General features: G+C 40.5%; 1 protein-coding gene across 6 annotated transcripts in view; it reads left to right on the forward strand.

The window, feature by feature from the left end:
- The window catches only part of LOC124171680 (protein GDAP2 homolog), a 424204-nt gene that overhangs the window by 351252 nt on the left and 60206 nt on the right, over positions 1-12746 (forward strand). For all 6 annotated transcript variants that reach the window (XM_046550918.1, XM_046550917.1, XM_046550914.1 and 3 more), the window contains one exon: positions 7847-8114. In XM_046550918.1, the coding sequence (XP_046406874.1) occupies positions 7855-8114 (260 nt within the window). In that variant the 5' untranslated portion in view covers positions 7847-7854. The remainder of the gene's footprint in view (positions 1-7846; positions 8115-12746) is intronic.

A 12746-nucleotide genomic window follows, 5' to 3' on the forward strand; every position in this document is an offset into this window, starting at 1 on the left:
GACTCAAGACGTCCTCTGCCGCTGGGTCTATGATAGTCCAGGCTGTCGCCAATGCGACAGCATCTGCATTGGGTTTTAAAGGGGATGAAATCCATTTAGTATTTTCCAAATCTCATCTACATAGAATGAGAGTGAATAAAAGGTCCGAGACACTAAGGCTTATCAAGCAAGACTTTCACCCTCAAGTTCCTTTAGCAGTGCACTGGGATGGGAAATTACTTCCGAGCAATGAAGACGACAAGAGGCTGTTTGAAGGATATTTCAAATGTAGATGACATTATCAAATTTTGTATTCTTCAGCTGCAGGTTCGTAAATGGTAAATGTCAGGATGTTCAGGGTGATTTAAACTCCATCCTCAGGATTAGTATTTAAAATTATGCCCCATATTATTTTAGAACCACCATCCTCGAGACGACTACAAAGAACTTTTGGAGTTGTGTATAGTGTGGTTGGGTGGTGTGGTTCCCAAGAAAGAGAAGTATGTGGTTCGCCCCCCCAGGCCCAACTGACAAATCACGGTGGATGAATAAGGAGCTCTACGCTTTTAAAACGTGGATTTTTGGCAAGCAATTGCGTTTGTCGACACATGACAGTGACAATTTATTCAAATTGTGTTGCTTCATTGCAATTGCATTTATGAAACATTGGTACACCTGTCCTGTGGCAGTGAGCGCTCCGAGAATGGATCTTGAGCTACTTAAAGTCCTTGGTCGGAAGAAAGACCCTCACTACGCAGCAGCTTTGGCCAAGTTTTGTAACCATCTATGGTAAAAACTTTCGAAAACTTGAATTGTATGGCCCTCTTCGATGAAATGGTTTCTGACGACGAGAAAAGAGACATTGCGGAAGCAATCAGAGACAATGAGGGGTCTGATGATGACGCACCTCGGGCTACTCTTCCGCCTAATCGACCTATTAGTGAGCTGACTCTCGCTGACTTCGCTTCGAAAAATTCTGTGAAGTTTTTCAAAATTATTGGTATTTCGCCGGCATTTGTGCTGCGAGATCCGTGCACATGGAAAAGTGACGTAGACTATCAGAAGGGCCTATCTATAGTTCAGCACCTTAAGGTTGTTAATGATACTGCAGAGAGAGGAGTTCAATTAATAAAATATTTTCTAGTCAAGAAAAAATTGACAAATGATGAGGCTCAGAGGCAACATCTGTTACTAGTTGTTAAGCGGCATAGGAAAATGCATGAAAAAAGTGGCAAAAAACTCTAGTTTTTCATATTGATTGTTGTTCACAGTGCATTTGTATCCGCATTATCACAGTATAATAATAAGAGAGCATTTTCTTACAGAGGTTTCTAATTTTAAATCCCCCAAGACCCTTAGAGCTAGGCAACATTGCATGAAATCTGGAAAACTCAAAAATTCAAACTTTGAATGCGTTTCGGCAGGGTCAAATATTGTCCGATTGAGCTGAAAATTTTTGTGGGATGTTTTTTCATGCATTCGCATAGGAAAATGGAAATGCCCCCTCAACTTTCAAACTTTCGGTTTTTTTGGGACACCCTAGGCACACATATGGAGTATGTTTCTCTATGGAAGCGAGGCTTGGACGTTGACAGCAGCAGAGAAGTCAAGAGTGGAAGCATTCGAAATGTGGTGCTACCGAAGAATGATGAAGATAAAATGGATTGACCGTGTGAGTAACCATGAAGTGCTAAGGAGAGTGGGAGAAAAGAGAAGTCTATTAAAAACATTAAGCAGAAGAAGGGACAATTTAGTTGGTCACATTTTGAGGCACGATGGTCTGATGAAGATAATCGTTGAAGGACAAGTGGAAGGGAAAAACGGGCAAGGGACGGCCCCGAATGAGTTATATCGGACAGGTTATAAAGAATGTAAAAGAGAATAAATATGTAGCTATGAAGAGATTAGCGGATAGGAGAGAGAAATGGAGAGCTGCGTCAAACCAATCTTAGGATTGTTGACTAATGATGATGATGACAGTATAACAAACATAAAAGCACAAACACAATCAAACATAATTAATTTAAATAAATAACAATACATTGAGGTAAGCTCTTTGACCTTAAGAGCTTACATTGAGGTAGGAAAGAGCGCGGTTTGTAAAGGAGTGGTTTGGAAAGGAGAACGGGTCAATGTGATCTGGAAGAGAATTTGTGAGGGAAGAGAGGCGGGAGAGGATGGAACGTTTGGTTAGTGATAATCCGGGAATGGGCACATGGAGGAGCGAATGCGTTCGAGTGGGTCTGCATGGAACTTTAAAGTTTAGATTGGAGACGGGATCGGGACAGTCTATGGAAGAGTTTAGAATGCTATGTATTAGTTTTAAATCAGATTTTAGGATTAAATTTGGAATATTAGATATAGAGAGAGTGTGCAAAACAGAATCAGCGGACATATTACGAAGATGAGGGGCTCTGCACTTAACTATATTAGTGAAAAAATTTGTCACACTTTTAAGAGTCAAAACATTGGATGGGGCTGAGATTGTCCAAATGGGGGAGCAATACATTATAACGGGAATGACAATAGTTGAAAAATATGCACGTAATGCTATCGGGTCTGCAATTTCTGAGAAGCGGTAGAGGAGGCCAAGGAGAGACATAGCTTTGTTTTTAATTTTTGTAATATTCTCACAGTAATTTAATTTTTGATCCATTAAGACACCTAAGTCTTTGATGGTGGAGACTCGTCTGAGGGGAAGGGAGTTTAAACTGTACCTGAAACCATAAGGGGACTTTTTTTAGCGAAATGGAAATTATGTTGCATTTATTAGCGTTTAGGCGGAGATTCCAGGTGTTGCACCACTCTGAAACCTTGTTCAATGCATCCTGTAGGTAATGGCAGTCTGCGATATTGTTAATTTGCTTAAAAATTTTGCAGTCATCTGCGTAAAAAAGGGTATGGGCTTGAGAGGGATGTACAAGGGAGGCCAGATCGTCAATGAAAAGATTAAATAAATATGGTCCAAGAACACTTCCCTGAGGTACTCCGGATGTTGTGGGTGACCATTGGGATGAGCAGCCAGGAAGTATTACACGCTGGCATCTATTGTTGAGGAAAGAGTCCACTAGGTTTAGAAAATTTCCATGCAGGTTAAAGCGATGAGAGAGTTTGTGAAGGAGAAGAGAGTGGTCAAGAGAGTCGAAAGCTTTCGAGAAATCTAAGAATATTGCGTCAAGTTGAGCTTTATTGGAGATGGAAACGACTGCATGATGCTGAAAAAGAGCTAAGTTGGTCAGGCAGGAGCGTCCCGGAAGGAAACCATGCTGATTATTTGATAAAAAAGGAGAAGTGAAGTAGTAGAGCCTGTTGAGAATAATCCTTTCACAAACTGAAGATAGTATCGGAAGTATCGATATTGGGCGGTAGGTAGGTAGTATTGTCCTACAAGGAAGCGTAATCGGCCCCCTTTTGTTCGTTATATACATAAATGACCTATGCTCCCGAATCAGCAGAAAAATACGTCTCCTTGCTAAATTCTCTCGGCCGTATTCATAGTTTCCTTAGTAAGCTACTAACACCTAAGTAGCGTTCTAAGTAGTAGCATATTAGCACAATGGTATTCATAGATCGTTAGTAAGGGCTACTAAGCTTAGTATGCTACTATCTTAGTAGCCGGCGCTTAGTCGCCCTACGGCCTTGTCTAAGGGAGCTACTAAATATGGCGGACCGTTTTGGATGATCGAACTTCGGTTGTATTTGTATACTGTTATAGATTGTTTACGCATTTTTGCCAAAATGGAATACGAGAATCCATTCTTCAAGTAAGGCAGGCAACGTACGTAGTGTAATTGTTGACAGGAATTGAAAGTTTTGTGTAGCTGCGAGGAAGCTACGACGTGCAGTGAACGTGTGCCTCCAGTGTAACTGAACACAATTTGTGCATTCAGTGCGCCCCTAAGAGAATTGATTATGATTTTAGATGATGATGTACTGGGTGAAGCGTCAAGTGAAGTGATTCGTGAGTGTATGAGCTTCGGTAAAATTATTTATTACTTCCATACTGGTTTAATCAATCGTATACATGTCCATCAAAGGTATCTAACAGTTACGAAGGGGATATGTTCCATATTTGAAGTAGTTGTTCTTTAGGAATACAGCGAACGCGCATTAATTTTCATTCGTTTGTACGCTTACAAGTTCTATTAGATTTTATTATTTATTCTGGTCACTTCATCGTGAGCTATCACCAGTGTTTACATTTCACGCATTTCATCATCGGTACGAGTGATTGTAAGATTGGAAGTTTGTTGATGTTACAGTAACTGATTTAGTAATTTTTTTCAGCGTATTCATTTCATTGTCTACGTAATTGTAATGTGAAATAACTTGAACTGATTCTAACTCGTAAGTGACGAGTGGGAAGTGAAATGTGAAGAATCCTTTCGAACTTCAAGAAGTGCAAATTCTTTTAGTGTGTGCACAGTGATTGGAAAACTGATTATCATGCTTTATTAGTGTTACGTTATAGTGTTTTAAATTAATTATGAGCCAAGTTTTTCTTGGAATCAGTTGATTCGGAATGTACTGATTATAAGTATCATAGAGACGGCTCGTGAAATGTAAAGTGAAATGTTGTGTGCGTTGTAGTGTTATTTGTGATATTATCAGCAATGAATAAGTAAAACAAGTTAGGTTAGTTATGCTTTGTTTTTTAAATTAACCACCTCTAGTAAACTATATGCCCTATGTTTCCGCACTTTTACGCTGTCAATGTTTGAAAACTTTAAATGTGGCGAGGTAGCTTGTTGTTTCCTGTATAACATTTTAGGAGTGCAAACATATGTTACTTATTGCTCGCACGTAGGTATTTGTAACATAACTATTATTGTTATATGTAAGTGCAATTATTTATTTGTTTATTTATTTATTTACTTTTTGTCTTTTATTTATCTATCTCAATGTGAAATGTAGAAAGCTGTATTTATATTTTCTCATGGGCCCCAGTGCCTACGAAAATAAACGATATTATTATTATTATAACTAATGTGTGTCATTCACACATTTACCTTAACGTTATTTTCTTTACGATTCATTTCTGCATTGTAAAATTTTTCGTTTCTACTCCGACATTGAGGTGTATTTCTGCTTTTAGAATATAAATGTGTATAGTACTGACGTTGCTAGTTATGATTTTCCATACTCATAACGCATACACCAATGAAAATAAATATAGGAAGTGTAAAAAACATTCAATGTATATCATCAATGAGTGCACGGCCGTTTGTACAAGAATAAATGCATCTCAAACGTACAAATTTATTTATTTTTTTATTTAAGGAGTTGCTCACATACAGCATTTCTGCCAATTTATAGTGACGCAGTAACAAACATAAAATTTTAACATAAAAAATCTGAACAGAGAGCAGTGGCATAAGATAGTAAAGAACAAAAGAGAAGGCACGAGGAAAGGGAGGCGGAGAGGGAGGTTTATTTATTAGCCGAGGAATGGAACATGGCGAGTTTGATAAATGAGGTTAAGGGCAGGAAAAACGGGTCAGTATTATCTGGTAATGAATTGAGCAAGGAGCAAAGGCGGTGTTGGAGTGAGCGCTTAACGAGGGATAGGCGTATGGAGTAAGGAATGTGTACGAGTGGGTCGGCAAGGCACTCTGAAATTAATGGATGAGATTAAATCAGGACAATGAATGTGTGAATTTAGAATATTGTGAATAAGTTTTAAGTCTGTTTTAATCCTTTGTTGGGGGAGATCAGTCATTAATATGGAAGATGGCTGGTGGACATGTCACACAAGTGGGGAACTCTGCGTCTTACGATTCTGGCGAAGAAGCTGGTTATACTGTCAAGAGAGGTGAGGTTAGAGGGGGCTGCGATGGACCATATGGGAGAGCAATATCCGGTGACTGGAAGGATAAATGCCGAGAAATATGAATTTAGAGCTGTGGGATCGGCTATTTCTGTGTAGCAGTAGAGGAGAAGTAGAAGTGGCAAAGCTTTGCTCTTGATTAAATTAATGTGTTCCGAGAAGTTAAGTTTCGCCCACGATATTTTAGTCTCCGGGGAAGACAACATTCCAGTGGACGCGATTTTTCTTGATTTCAAAAAGGCATTTGATAAAGTACCCCACGGAAAGTCAATAATAAAACTGAAATCTTATGGTCTAGACGAAGATGTCATTTCCTGGATTAGAGAATTTTTGAGCGACCGCGTCCAAAGAGTAGTATTAGACGGTGCAGTCTCCAATGAGGTTAGAGTCACTTCTGGCGTTCCTTAGGGTAGTGTCATAGGCCCACTCCTATTCCATCTTTATATAAACGACATTGGCGAAGTAGTACGCAGTAAGTTACGATTATTTGCAGACGACGCTGTAGTTTACAGAGAAATCCGTTCCAGCAAAGATATAGATGAACTAACGAATGACCTTGCTGCTATCTAAGCTTGGTGCGATGCTTGGCAGTTAGAATTAAATTTGGAAAAATGCGTCGTAATGAATTTCTGGAAGAAGAATAACTCCCTACAGCGTAACTGTATCATTCGGGGCACCCAGTTAAAGGCAGCTGAATCCGTGAAATATCTTGGGGTTAGACTCAATAATGATCTATCGTGGAATAAACACATTCGATAAATAACCGGTCAAGCTAATCGTAAAATGGGTTTTGTGAAAAGAATATTAGGAAAGTGCGACGACAAAGTGAGAGAAACTAGCTACTTTTCCCTCGTTAGACCACATTTGGAATACGCTGCCAGTGTTTATGACCCTCATGAAAAAGGCTTAATAACAGAGTTAGAACGCGTGCAGAGAAGAGCTGCCAGGTATGTGAAAGGTCGTTACGATAGTCTTGTTAGTGTAACTGACCTCTTAGATAAACTCGGATGGGAATCTCTGTCGGACCTTAGATTGAAAAATAGACTAAACCTTTTAGATAAATTCAAGAGCAGTGTCTTTTCTGACGAAGTTAACCATATCTTGCGGACGCCAACGTACTACGGAAGATCAGATCATATAAATAAAATAAGAGAGATAGATTGCAGAACAGATAGATTCCGAATGTCATTTTTTCCACGATCAATAAGAGATTATAACGGCAGCAATAGAACTCGTAAATAGATTGCATGACTTGTAGTGTAGCCTACTAACCTATGTAAAACTTAATGCATGTTTCTGAATTTCTATTCTATATTCTATTTCTCACAGCATATAGTAGTATAGTTTGTTATTATACGGGACGTTTCTTGGACGGTGTGGTGTGCATGTGGGAGTCCAATTGCATGCTGCATGCTGGTGATTGATCACCTCCTGCCAAACACCCTAGAGTATGTATGGTTCGAGTATGGTAACGTGTTAGAAGTTATGGTGAAGTCGAAACTATTTTGGGGAACACACATTCGGGATATTTGTGGCAGAGCTCTGGAGCAGCGAGGATTGTGGGAAGATTTACGGACGAGAAAGTAAATGAGAGTTGCTATTTCGTGCTCGTCCAGCCTCACCATAAGTATTAAGCGATCAAATGGGACCTGGTGTAGAAAGACTTGATCGGTGAACGTAATGAAATGCAAAGGAAAGCTGCGCGATTCGTCAAAAACAGCTGCGGCCGTACATGAATGCGTTACACAGATATGAAGCGAATTGAGCTGGGATCCGCTAGAGATTCGGAAGCTTCACGGTAGGGTTATTGTTAGATTGGTTGAGCGATTGAGAATTGATTTATTTAAGAGCGATACGGAGAATACCATTCTAAAACCCCACTACATTTCCAGGTCTGACAGAAACGATAAATTAAAAGAGATATTTTGCCGAAAGTATCTTTGGCTGCCTTTTAATTTCTGGGGAAAAAAGTGAGAAACAAATTGGTTGTCAAAACATAAGCGTAATTTTCTAAGTTTAATGAACCTCTTCATCGTTCAGGGCGAGCCATGAGGGTGCAGGAGGCGATGGACCCGCTGGGCGTGGTGGCTGACGTCCCAGTCGAGTCGGCCAAGCTGAAGACGTGGGCGGAGGCGGAACACGGCCCCACGGAAGGCCTCGACCACGCCACGCTGCGAGGCGATCGGCGAACGCCCCACGCTCTCCACGACTACGATGGCGGCGAGGCGCATCGCATGCGTGGGAGCCGCGACCACTCCTCGGCGCCCTTCCACTGCCGACCCGACCTCAACATGAAAGTCGCCCTGTGGTGAGTAGCAAGGTGTCGCCCTCTTCCACACCTCGCCCTACGCACACACGACCAACAACGCGGAGTCTACAACCGAGGCTGAAAACTGTTTGGGGGCGTTACTTTGGAGTGCGCATGCATGTCGAGGGTTTTCTTTGCAATTTGTTCTCATGGCATTTCATGTATGCATTGCCCTTTATCTCGCTCGCCTCCCTCCACCAGACTCCGTCGCTGACAACATTAACTCAATCGATTAGCTGTCATAGAATGACGTTGAAAAATAATTTTAAAAATTCCAGTAAAAAACAGCAAAAATAATGCATCAGGTCTTTACGCTCGATTAAAACACAAGTCGTGTTAGCAAGTGATGGTAATGAACTTGTCAGTTTTTGTCTGCTTGTTTCGTTATTATTTTGTGTCGTGGCTAACGTCTCTCCTTGGATATGGTAGTTAGCCGTGAGGTATTTCCTGCCAGAGCCTTGCGATTACGCTTACTCCGGCAATTTCCGTCCATTTTCGTCTTCTGCGTCAATATGCCCAGTCACGATCCGGCGGTCCAATCTCACCCAATACTTCTTTCCCCATCAAACACCGCAATTCTTATCCAATACCACCTTTTTGTTTTTTCAGTCCTCCACAGTTTTTTCATCCCCTCTCCAAACGTTTTCCTGATGCCCCCACCTTGGCCACGTGCATGCACCGCCATGTCCCAATTTTGTGGAAACTACAGAAAGTGACGCCACCAAGGGACTGAGCTCTCGCGTCCATTTTGAATTCGGAATGAATTTCAAATGTCTTTGATGGAAACTTCCCAACGCATTGTGTTTAAGAAGAAATAATTAACGAAATTACCACGGTGACCTCTGCGATGACTCAAGATATAATTCGTTTTTATTTTTTTATCGTGACGATTTGCAGATTGCCTCGGTCGACGTCACAAATCACCGTGAAGCACCGTCATCATTGTGAACTATTATTTTGCTGGTATAATATAGGGAGAATGATCGATATTAATACCTTAGAATTTCTCATCCACCTAATCAACAACGGTTTAGAATTTTACCGTTTCTGAAGAAATGAATGAGTGATATCGTTAGTGATTCTCACTGAATTGATTTATCGTTCGGATCTATCCCCATTTTCCTTAATATTAGTGGATGATGTGTCTTTTCTCTTTTGACGATCAATATTAATTCATGAATTGCAACGCACACACGTCGCGAGAATGAATTGACGCGAAATAGGTGGTAAGGAGTGAAACAAATAACAAACAATATGGTTGATTTCCAACAGTATTAATACATTTAATAACCAAGGTAAGCTTTAGGAGCACAATACATAGAATACTAAATTGCCTGAGGTTAATGTACTCTTGCCGTTGGGAAGATGCCGGGCACGAGAGTTCTTTCCTTGTCCGTGGTCAGTAGCAGAGAGCGCGAGCCAGGCGGCTTACAGGATAGCGGCCGCGCTCGAAGCAGGCGTGAGAGGGGAGGTGAAGGCAGAGGAGGGGAAACAGGTTTCACGCTGACGTTTCACCTTACAATTGGCTAGGTGGTGGCGGAAAGTAATTGAAGTTCACACATGGCGTAAAAAGGCCGACACCGTTGGTGAATTCACTATAAATTGTGAGCATTTCACAAGACGCGAGGATCAGCGGCACGCGTGGATCAGGCAGGCACGACGTACTCTGGCGCTTCGCGAGATTGGTACTCAGGAGCTCGCGAATCGTCTCCTCGTGATGAAGTCTGAGAGGGATTAAGTCTGAGAGGGATTGAGTCTCAGAGGGATTGAGAAAGTACCCATTATGGCACAGAATAAATTTTAGCACCACTGAAACTATTTTTATTTGTCGGATAGTTTTACAAATTTATGCGAATAGTTGTTGAAGGACTAATTTTTATTTCCCAACATTTGATAGATCTTAATTGCGGTATTCTTTTCCTTCCTCTCGCTCGTTAACCATCACTTGTTAACCATCGCATTCTACCATCCAACACCGTTTTCAACATCCCTTCCCCTCTTATGTAAGTACACTCTCCACCCATGCCTTCTGTCTCCTCCGTATCTTATTTAGAGGCTGCCTCTCCTCACCCACCATGTCAACCACTTCGTCGTTCCTCTTCCTGTCCGTCACTTCACTTTCTCCATTCTTCGTCACACTCACATCTCGAACGACTCCAGTCTTCTCTCGTCCTCCTTTTCGTCCTATGTGTCCACGTTTCCGCTGTGTGCGAAGCGCTGCACTCCAGATCACGCTCTTCACAGCCCTTTTCTTCAAACTCTTGCGTCGGATCGTTCCTGTTCATGAGGGACTCCTTTTCTAACGCAATTCTCTTTATGATGTCCTTACTGCTGTATCCGAATTTAAGTATACCAGAAATAGCCACGGTGATAACTTTACGGAGTTACCCGCAACGCACAAATTGTGCTAAAATTAGGTTATTCCCATGGCCATTTATTCCCTAAATGGTGTTTAGCCTCGCCAACTGTCTGCCTCCAACTCTTTCTCACTTCTGCACCCGTCTCGCTGACTCCCATTTTCCCCAAGTCAATCAGCACCTCATCCTGCCATCATTTTCTCGGTCTTCCTGGAGGTCATCTTCCATCCGGGTTTTCTGCCTAGACTTGTTTTACTAAAGCCTCTAGCTCTCTTCGTATCATGTGCCCTGCCCATCGCAATGTGCAGCTCTTAACTTCCACTACTTCAATTACGTCTGGCAGGGGTGCCGACTTACAAAAAATATTGGGGGGGCCCAAACCGGGGATCTTGCCCCGGGAAATTGTATAAGTAGTGAGTTTTAAGTTTTTTAATCATTTTAGAAGAGTCATATGATCAACATTAGAACCCTGGTAACTCGAATCTCGACATCTCGACACTCCGGGGAAAATCGAAAAGCCTGACACATTTTTTCCTCACATCCATAACGAATTTTTGAGGGGGCTCGGGGCCCCTCAGGCCCCATAGAGTCGGTGAGGCCACTGACGTCTGGCGAGTCGAAAAGGTCCCTGATTTCCATGTTGTGTTTTCTTCTCCAGCTTTCATTCTCTCTTGTTGGTCCAAAAAATTTTGTTAGCACTTCGTTTTCAAAGTCAATGAATTTATTTTCCGTTCTTTTGTCGATAACTCATGAGTCAGCTCCATATAGAAGGATAGATCTTATTATGGTTTTATAAATTCTAAGTTTGGTTTTGATGGATAAAATTTTTTATGTTAGCAGTTTGTTCAGGGCATACATACTTCTTCTACTGGCTGAATTTCTTCTGTTTTGTATCTCATAGGATTCACTGTTGTTTGAGCTGATTATGACACCAAGGTATTGAAGTTCATTTACTCTTTCAAAATTGTGATCCTCAATTGTAATGTTCCTCAATCTCATTTTCATGCATTTCTTATCTATTTAGCACAATTTTAGAAAAAAATGTGTAAGCGGTGTTTAAAAGAGATATTCCTCTATAGTTTGTTGGCTCTTGTTTGTCACCTTTTTTGTGTAGAGGGACAATAATTGCCTCTTTACAATCCTTGAGAATGTTTTCCTCTTTTCAGATTTTTTACATCAGCATACGTATTTGTATTGCCAGATCATTACCCCCTGCCTTAATTATTTCTGCCTTCATAACATCTATTCCTGGGGGTTTATTATTTTTCAGATTTTTAATTGCATTTTCCATTTCCTCTAAGCTTGGTTCTTCTGCTTTTGGCTGTACATTGTGGATAATACTTCTGGATATCTCTTCTGAATTGTCCAAGCATTTATCTCCGGCATTAAGTGATTCATTAAAATATTTCCTCCAAGTCCTTTTTGAATTCATTAATTAATGAAAATATTTCCTCCAAAACCACAGCCTTATATGTAACAACTTTTCCATCCTATTTAACTCTAAATGAACATGGTTTGAACCCTTTTTTGAAGATATTTACAGTGTTATAAAATTCGTTGAAATTTTGCACATTTTCGACTTTTGACTTTTCTAGTGCACTATTTATATAAAGTCTTTTTTTCTTTCTAAGTAGTTTATTAGTATCATTTTTTGTTTCCGTTTGGCCTCAGACTACTCTCGGAGCCATCTCATCTTTGAAGATTTTCTCTCTTCTACTTTTATCTCACACTCTTCTTCAAACCATTTTTTACCTTTTCTACGTCCTTTTTCTTTTTTATAATGGTCCACATGTTATCAATTGTTGTTGTAGTGTTACCTTCTTCCAGTTCCGCAAGTATTTCAAATTTAATTTTGAGTTTTAATCTAAAATCTTCTGTTGCTTTTTTTTTAGCTTCTCTACTTCAAGTTGATCTGAGGGTGTTGATTCTTTCTTCTTCCTCTCAACCGCTAGTCCTTGAAATATTTTCACAAGAACTAGATTATGGCCCGATCCACACTTGGCTCCTCTCAAGTTATGCACATGAAGGATGCTATTCTTGTGTCTGTGGTCTATTTGGTGTTTTACATTACCATTTGGTGAGGTTCAGGTTTCTTTGTGGATTCTCTTATGAGGATACACTGTACTCATAACTTTTAAATTCAAGGGAATCACTAAAACTTAAAAGCATGATTCCATTACGTTACTTATTTCATGGAGGCTTTCTTTGTCAGCAACAGCCATCTACATCTCTTCCTCCCCTACTATAGTGTTTGCATAACCTAAAATGAGTCTTA

Source organism: Ischnura elegans, chromosome X, assembly GCF_921293095.1.
Source record: "Ischnura elegans chromosome X, ioIscEleg1.1, whole genome shotgun sequence".
NCBI lineage: Eukaryota > Metazoa > Arthropoda > Insecta > Odonata > Coenagrionidae > Ischnura > Ischnura elegans.